General features: G+C 47.9%; 1 protein-coding gene across 1 annotated transcript in view; it reads right to left on the reverse strand.

The window, feature by feature from the left end:
• PLPP3 (phospholipid phosphatase 3) overlaps positions 1-6,947 on the reverse strand; it is a 42,949-nt gene extending 36,002 nt beyond the window's left edge. Inside the window, exon 1 of the mRNA XM_042873138.1 lies at positions 6,621-6,947. Within this exon, the coding sequence (XP_042729072.1) occupies positions 6,621-6,759 (139 nt within the window). The 5' untranslated portion in view covers positions 6,760-6,947. The remainder of the gene's footprint in view (positions 1-6,620) is intronic.
• Between the last annotated feature and the right edge of the window lie 2,283 nt (positions 6,948-9,230).

Genomic DNA, 9,230 nt, shown 5'->3' on the forward strand with positions numbered 1-9,230 from the left:
CCAGACCTACCTAATTTTCAAACTTTTTCATGCATCGCCTTGGCAGCAAACTTATGCTTAAGACAGGTTCTCCAGTGGTTTGTGTCATCAAGTGCTATGAAGACACTTCAAATTCCTCCTTTTTGGCAGCATTCTTTCTACTCAGGTCTAACTTGAGAATCAGCTCTTGCTGGTCATGACACCACAGCTGCAGCTAAAGCATTGCACGCAGCTGAAAAGCAAGAAGGGATTCGTTAGCACAACCTTCCCTCAGCTGCTCCAATAAGCCCTGCCTACAGTCACCAGAGCTTTTCACCTGCTAAAATCGTGGTGATGGCACTTCTGCAAGGCAAGTATCATAAGAGAGCAAAACCGAGGGCTCTGTTGGTTCTGCTGTATGAGGGATCCCACAGTTCTGCCATCCAAAAAATATAATACTGGATTCAGAAAACCGACTTCAGACATCACTATTACAGCATAAACACTGGATTATTTTATTTACTGCTTTCTTGAGGCATTATTTGCTCAAGTCACACTCACTTTTTTGAGAAGCGTAACATGAGCTATTGAAAAACCAATGCCACTGCAGCAGTCAGGGCCCTAAGACAGGACAAAATAAAAGAAGAAATTCAAACTAAACAAACAGCGCTGATCCTCAAAGTCTAGCTAGCATCCAGAGGGAAAGCACACAGGGAGGGGTTGCCATGAACCCCCTCCCCCCCACCCCAAGGGTGCATGGGGCTGGGGAAGCTGCAGCTTTCAGTGATGGCTGTGTTGAGGCTGGGTGGGAGGACTCGGAGGCTGCTGCCTCTCCCTACGCTGCCTGCAACAGGCATGGCCTTGTTCATGGTAGAGGCAGACCGGGTGACCACAACGGTCCCTCCTGGATTACCATGGATGAAGCAGGAGCATTGTATGAATGAAATGGAGAGGACGGAGTCTGCTCCTCCACAGCAAGCTACAGCAGGGCTAAGCTTCTCCCCCCATCCCCCCTGCCTTTTAACTCATTTCAGACAGAGGCAGAGGCATGCAAACAGCTTCCCCATCTCAGATGCGCACGCTGAAGAGGAGCCCTGGTTTGCAAGGCAGTGCCCATGCAGCACAGGTTCCCCAGCTGTGGTATGCAAACCATCTCTGGGCCGCACATGGAGGCGCACACAACTGGAGGATGCACCATCAACCTGTATCCAGACAAACAAAGTCAGACCAGAACAGCCTCAGAAAGGCATGCATATTAAATGCAGATTTAAAGGGTGTAAAAATAATCTGTTTGATCTAGGAGTGATGTTTATATTATTTTCTGTGCTCACTACAAACAGATATGATTACAAGTGTCATCTGCTGTAATTGTCATCCCATCTCCTCCTGTCTCAGCAGCAAGTACACAAGATCCAAAGCACTCCTGGCCATGAAGCAGTTGCACATAGTTCTGCTTTCCTGGAGACACATCTTCAGCCTGGCCAAATTCCACCAACTCAGAAAAGTAAGCAGATTCATACCCCCGAGGACTCAGTCTGCCATAGGTATAGACTTCCTTGTTCTGCAATTAACACCTCAGCTATAATTGTCACTAATAACCTCCTCTTGATAGCTGTGCTTTTTTTTCCCCCCCCCTCCAGCTTTTATAAAGCCTACACAACATGTTTTTGGGGACGTTTAAAAACATTTTTCTCATCTTTCCTTCCAGCCATCATTGGCTTTTAGTTTGGTTTCTCAAGAAAGGGGCAAAAACTGATGATGGCTATCATGCTTCCATTTTGATAGCTGGTTGAATAAGATCTTTTCATACACTCAGCATCTCAACCATGGCACGGTGGGATGCCACCACACAACCCCTCACCAAGATGCCACCTCTGCAAGGCTTCCTTTGCCAGAGCAAGGCTTCCAAGGCTGCTGCCAACCCTGCTGCTTCACAGGGAGCACACTGCCACAGAGAGATCCTAGCAGGATTAACATCAGTGATATGTAAACATGAACAACCAAACCTGATCTAAGGATGCTCCAAGCACACTGACGGCTCTCCACCCACACAGCTCCTTGCGTGCGGTGTGTGGGGCCAGTCCTCCCCAGCCCATGGAAGGCAACACCGAGGCGTTGGGACTGCCTGGCTGGTTTAGTGCTCTCATAGCTTTGTGTCCTCGGATGAAAAATAAGAAACTGTTGATTCAGCAGTTTCTCCAAGGCACGTCTGGAGAGATGTTACCTACACATCAGTGAGCCCTGCACGGCGGGGCAGTCATAAAAACAAAACAACAACAACAACAACAAAAAAAAAAAAACACAAAACAACCCAAACAAAGGAAAGTTGCTTAGCTCATCAAATTCAGCTTTACAGCACCCAAAGAACTCTAACCTCATTCCTCATCTTTAATTCCTCCCACTCCTTACAATTAAATGACAAAGCCAGGCCTGTTTGCACTGATTTTTGTGATGGCATAGCAGGGGCTCAGGTGGAGCTCCAAATCTTTTTATTTGCTCCTGCAAGCCGGACAACACAATTTTCTACACAGGAGGGGAGAGTTAAGAGTAGCCTAAACTGTTATCCCAAATTACAAGATTATATCCCCGCTTACATAAACATTTCAAGGTCCTGCTAGCGTAAATATTTACACGCAAAGTTCATTGTAGCATCAAGCTCACTACAGAAGAGATGCCAAATGAGTGTGAAAGCTGAAGAGATACCGAGGGTGTAAGAGGCCCATCAATATGCTGCTTCTAAACCTCCTGAAGGCAGCAGAACTTTTGTTATGCAGAGTAACTGGGATTGGCAACAAAGAGAAAACTATTTAAGACAGAAAATGAGACCCACAGCAAGTTACCTGCAGTTTACATCTCAGCAGCCTTAAAGACATGCATATGACCTGATTTCCACAGGAGAGGGGCAAGCCAGATGAAATCCCACTATTTTATTGCACGGGCAGGACGTTTTGGGAGTTGTCATACCTGTGCAAGCTGCAAAAACACGAGCTACTGGAGACCCCAGCGTGCCCTATGGCCTTGCTGACACAGCCCTCCCCTCTGCTGGCATGAAACCCTTCTCCTGCAGGCCACCAGCAGTGCACAGGTGGCTGCTCACTGTTGGCCTCATGTGAAAACAGCAGGTCCAAGAAGGAGAGCACATTTAACCCCAGATGCTACTTCCGTGGGAACAGCCTCCAAACATCCCACACCTAAAGGGTCAGGGGAGGAGGATATCCTTACCTGGCCCTTGTCCTGTGCAGAAAGAGGATGGCTGGTTGAGCTCTCCATGCAGAGAATGGCCAACTGAATGTGGGGTCCCCCATCACACCTCTTGCTTCTGCTGCTCCCCAGACCTCCCCCGTTGCTCCTCAACTCCTCTGGCTTACAGAGGGCTGGTTCAGCCCCATTTTCAGATGCACTGAAGTGAACAGCGAGCCATGAACAGGACAAGATGACTCTACTGCACAACCAGGCCCTACTGCAGCCCTAACAATCTCAGGAAGCATCCTCTAATTCTCTAAACAGAGCCCTCCCAAGAGGAGGAAGCAGATGGAGAAAGTTATTTTCCCTCCCTGCGCATTCAGTCCTTTTATGCCTTTTTTGCCCAGGTGAACTCTGACACAAATTTTCGGGGAGGTTCACCGGATCTGTGATGAAATCTCTGGTTCATGGCACAAGGAAGCAGAGATTTGCCAATATGGATGCTTGGCACATTTGCATGCCAAGTGCACTCGTTAAGAGTGGGGCATTTGGAAACACTTAACTCTCTGCCAGCCCAACCCGAGCTGGAAATGCAGAGGAAATGTGGGGTCTCCATCAGCAGATCTTCAGCCAACCCAATCCACGGTCAGCTACCAAAGCAACAAGCTCCTGCCCATGGCTCCCTAGCTACTCCAGTGATCCCCAAGCAGCAAAGATACAGATCTTCCCCTCATGAATTTGCTATCAAGATAACCACTGTACTTAATGAGCAGAGACAAAGTGGATCTTTCTAACACTCTCACCAAATTACAGCTGAAGGAAGCTCCTGATAGCACTGCTTTACTTATTCTGACTTTCTTAGATGTTTATGATGATTGTCTCCTGGGTAATTTGTTTAAATTTGTATGTAAACAAAGAAGAGTTTGTATGCATCTGCTGCCTCACAAAAAGCATGTGTCATTTCTCAAAGGCATTTCTGCCATAGCTCATTCTTTCCATTTTTCCCTACAGAATACTCATCTGGGGGGCAGAATTACAGCGGAATAACTACAGCAGAAGCCAAAGTGGAGTCATAGCCCTCTGCAAATCAAATGACTGGTTTTAATATTTCCTAAAGCAGCCCTCGAGTGAGAAAAGCCTTCTGTTTCCCCTGTTACTCTGAAAGTCTTTGGGCAACCACTCAAGAGTTGTAATTGAACTGCACAGGAGGCCACTGGCCATGCGTACATGCACCAGCAGAAGATCTCTGCCAAGTACATCCACCTCTTTAAGGTCATTTCACCCAATTCTTCTCCTCATCATCTCACCTAGAACTCTATTGCTTTACTGAAGATGTAAATACCCACCAGCAAGTATCCATCCACCTTTCTCTTACACGCTTCAGCTGGAGCATTTGTTTTTCCTCCCTCACCTCCAAAGTGTTTTCTTTGTGACAAGCTCAGGAAGGAAGAAAAATGGGAACCAAGCACTTGGAAAACTGCAAACTCTTCATTTTCCTGAGAAAAATGCAGAGCAAAGAGCAAGCCAAGCCCACTGCAAGCAGGGCAGCTGGACGTCACAGCAACCCAAGCAAAGATACCCATCAACAGGTCTGCTGCTGGGTATATTTGAACAGCCCATCCTCAAACACAGCCCATGGGCTCTCCATCACACAACCACCACCCTTATCACAGCCCACCAGGGCTCCTCACCTGTGTGTCATTAGCCAGATTTGAACTCTTGGCTTCAGCTGTTGAATTCCTGCTCTTACTTTCAAATGTTCCTCACCCCAAAACACAACCCTTGTGTTTACTCTCTCATTTCCACCTGCAGTAACGTGAAACAAAGCAACAATCACAGCTTTTGCTGTATCACATTACTCCCTAACAATACCTTCCAGTAATGCTTGATAAGTTCTGTTTACCAGAACTATCTCAAGTAGAATAACACATGGCAATTACTTTTTTCATTTCAGACTCTTAGTCTGGAGAAGGAAAAGGAAAAAAAAAAAAAAACACAACACAAAAAAACCTTTACCCATTTAAATAGCATTTGTGTGTGCCAGGAATGCCTAAAGTCAAGAAAACTTGGGTAAACAAAAGTTTTAAAGTTCTGACTCCTAGCAGTTGTTTTACTAGGAATGCAACCTTCCGTTTCAATAAGTGATGTAAGTCAAGCTTGCTGTGCTTCTCCTTACAGTAGCTTCACGTGTATATCATAGAATGGCCTGGGTTGAAAAGGACCACAATGATCACCTCATTTCAACCTCCCCCCCCCCCCCGTTTTATGCAGAGTTGCCAATCACCAGACAAGGCTGCCCAGAGCCACATCCAGCCTGACCTTGGATGCCTCCAGGCATGGGGCATCCACAACCTCCTTGGGCAACCTGTTCCAGTGCCTCACCACCCTCTGGGTGAAGAACTTCCTCCTAGAAATATGTAGGCTATCAAATATTTTCAATTTTTTTTTTTCTTCCAGATAGACAATAATGAAGCTTTCTGTGCTGGCCTCTATCCTTGTGGGAATATGAAGAGAAAACCATGCGTCTCTTCTTCATATATTAGTGCCTCGTAATACACACCAGATGATCAATAAACTACATAAAGATTAAATCAGACTGACAGTCCTTAAAAAACGGCCTCTAAGCAGAAACAATTGTTTTAAAGACTGTGGCGTCTGGAGCATTAAACTCACGTGCTGCCATGCTATTAATCTCTTTGTTGGAAGCCGGTTGATTTCCCCTGCCTGCATCTGTCAATTAAACATTCAGCATTGCAGCCAGCGTCCAACGGTGGATGTTTTGGCGTGCAAAACACCTCTTGGAGACGGCCTGCTGGCAGTTCCCGTGCACGCCGTTCCACTTCCAAAAGCCAAGGGGGCTGGCAAGCGAAACTCCACCGTTGTGATCAGGGGATGCCCGCGAGCGCTTCAAAGCAAAGCCTTTAAACCGACACCGCGCGAGGAAAGCCGGACCCGCTGCTACAGCACGGAGACGGAGCTGAGAGGGGAAAAGTTCCCGTTTCCCCAACGCGGAGCGCAGCGCACTGCCTCCACCTGGAGCTGCAGCGCTGAGCCGCGGGCCGGGGGCCGCTCCCGGGGCGCCCCGAGCCCGTATGGCTGTGCCTCCCACCCCCCCACAAAGCCGTCCTTTACTTTGCACGAGAGGAGAACAGCGGCGGGGAGGGGGGAAGAGATAAGTAACTAAAAGTAACGAAGAGAACGATACAAAGAGAAACAGAAAGAAAAAAAAAAAAAAAAAAAAAAAAAAAAGAAAGAAAGAAAGAGGTGAAAAAAGTAGCGTTGTGCCGTGGGTTCTTTGCGTTAAGCAGTGAGGCGGGGGGGCTGCTCCCAGCGGGGAAGGTCCTCGGATCCGCTCCGCGCCCCTTTTGTTCGCTGAGCGGAGCGGTCCGGCTCTCCCCAGCGGGACCCGAAGCGAGAAACCCGGGGAGAGGAAAGGAAAGAAGGGAGAAGGGGCACGGAGCAGCTCCGCGGCAGCTCACCCATGACGAGGCAGAGGAAGTCGAGGCAGATGAGCAGGACTTTCTTGCTGCTGCCCTTGGCCGGGTTGTTGTTCAGCGCCGGGCTGCCCCCATTCTTGCTCTCCGGCGCGATCGCCTTGTCGTACTTGTAGCTCTGCATTATCGGGGGCGAACGCCCGAGCCGTGCCGTGCTGTGCCGGGCCGCGCCGAGCCGAGCCCGCACGCGGTGAGCCGGGGAGGTGCTGCCCGCTCTCCCGGCCTCTCCGCTGGGGCACGGGAGGAGAAACGCGGGCGGGGTCTTCCCAACACCGACACCGCGGGAGGGAAGAAAAAAAAAAAAAAAAAAAAATTTTTAAAAAAAAAAAAAAATTAAAAAAAAAAAACCAAAATGATTAAAAAAACACAAAAAAAAAAAAAAAAAACCAACAAAAAAAAAAAACAACCAAAACCAAACCAACAACAGCAAATAAAAAAGAAAACAACAACCAGGAGCGGGGAGGGGAAGGGGGAGATTTTGCGGGTGTCCCAAGGCGGTGGAAAAAGTCCTGGAGGAAAAGTCGAGGGGAGGGATAAAAAATAGAGAGGAGCGCGGATGGGTTACGCGGAGGTAGAAGGTGCGGAGCGCTGCGCGCTGCCGGGGGCAGGTGAGCTCCGCGCTGCGCTGCGCTGCGTTGGGGGCTCCCGCCGCGCCCGCCCCGGCCGCTCTGGGAACCACTGGCTTTGGTGCTGCACTTTTATTTCGCGAAGTCCTTTCCACCCCTTAGCAAAAAAAAAAAAAAAAAAAAAAGGAAAAAAAAGGGGAAAAAAAAAACAAAAAACCCAACCCAACAAAACCCAGTCACTTCGCCTCGGATGGGATATCCAAGTAAGCACGGCCCCTTTCCTGCTTCCCTACATCTGACATTTTACATAGATAATTAAGTCCACATTTTTTTCCTGAGGGAAGTTTTTAAAAAAATAAAAGAAGGAGAGAGAGAGAGTCGGGAGCTAAAAGTTTTTCGCGGAGCCGAAGGAAGGAGGGAGCCTCTAGCGTCTGTGGAGCGGAAAAGCGCAATAGGAGGGAGAGGGGGAAGGAAAAACAACCAGCTCTGCAAGGGAGGACTCAAAAGGTGATTATGGCACAAAGTGGTGGCAAATAACTTTTTTTTTCCTTCTTTTTCTTGCTTTCCCCCTGTCCTTCAGCTCTGCTCCGTGTGCTGAGATCCTTTTGCAGGGGATGAAGCACCAGGGACCCCAATGCCCATCACAAGGCCTGTTGGGGCTGAAGGATCATGGAATCATTAAGGTTGGAAAAAGGTTGCTAAAGACTAATCCAACCATCACTGGATTGTTTGGTGAAGGCTGAGTACCACCACTGAGTTATAGCAGCCTCGTCCCCCTGCAGCAGCAGCACTACCTTTGTGAAACAAGGGTAATGAGAATGCTAGAAGCAAGGTGAGGGATGATACCTTGGCTAATTGCCCCTTTAGTCTAATTAGAAATTGCCAAAGATGCTAATAATGTGTTTTCCATGAACCTCAGCTGGAGGTGGGTTGGCCGTTTTGCCAGCTCCAAGCAGGGATGCAGAGACAGTTGGTAAAGCCTGTGGGTACCCAAGGTTCAGGTCAGCATCTGACCTCTTCTCCTTTTGCCACATAGTTCCCCTTTGCATGCTGGGGAACCTGAGGAGCTGCAAGCTGAACCTTGCTGAGGGCAGGTTTTCCAGGAATCTGTTTAGACACATTCCCGGGCACATTTGGGCCAACATGGGAGGAAGAAAGCAAAGAGGCTGTTTTAATATTTTACTTGTATATGTGCGGTGTAAAATAGAAAGGGCAAAGCAGACCTTGGGTTTTTGTCCAATTCTTTCATCACGGTGCCATCAGGTGCCATCTCCCACATTGCTCTCGAGAAGGCAGCTCTCTCTTTCGTGCCACCTCACAGTAAAACCATCAGTTTTGTACCCCAAATCATTCCCTGTGGCAATGATCACCAAAATGTAGCCCTGGCCAAGGGCATGTCTCAAGGTCTCTCTCTCCTTCTCATTCCTGCAGCAGAAACATGGGTGCCAAATTTAGGCTCTCCAGCTGCCTGGAGCGAATGGAAAGAATCCTCACGTGGGAATTATGCCCTGCTCAGGGTTGGCCCCAATGCCCAGCCCTGCTCCCCTCCCCATGGTCAGCACCAACCTGCCCCAAGGAGCTCAGAGCTCCCAGCACTGGCTGCAGCCACCCCAGATCTGCTGATGGAAAACGATCCCTATTGAAATCCCTTGGGTTAAACTCAATTTTAAAGTGAAGAGGAATAATAATAATAATAATGTTATTATTATTATTATAAAGACCTGTCATTGTAACAGTAAATGAAAAAAAAAAAAGGAGCCTTTATTATACTTGAAGGGAAAGTGGGAGTTACTGAAATTAAAGTTTTATATTTGCATTTACAAGGCTCCTTAGGCTACTAATGTTTGCATTTTCATAACAAAAAGATTGTGCTGTTAATTGATGCAAGCAATGGTGCACAAATAAGTCCCAATCTTGGATGATTTCTTAAGGGAACAGCCACTACAATTCCCCATTGTCAAGCGTGAACTGAGCAAGTCATCTGTGCCAAAAAGCAGCTTCTGTGCCTGGGTCAATAAAATGCAAGAGA

The sequence above is a fragment of the Lagopus leucura genome, unplaced genomic scaffold, assembly GCF_019238085.1.
Source record: "Lagopus leucura isolate 7727_CA_CO unplaced genomic scaffold, USGS_WTPT01 Super-Scaffold_100009, whole genome shotgun sequence".
NCBI classification, from domain to species: Eukaryota; Metazoa; Chordata; class Aves; order Galliformes; family Phasianidae; genus Lagopus; species Lagopus leucura.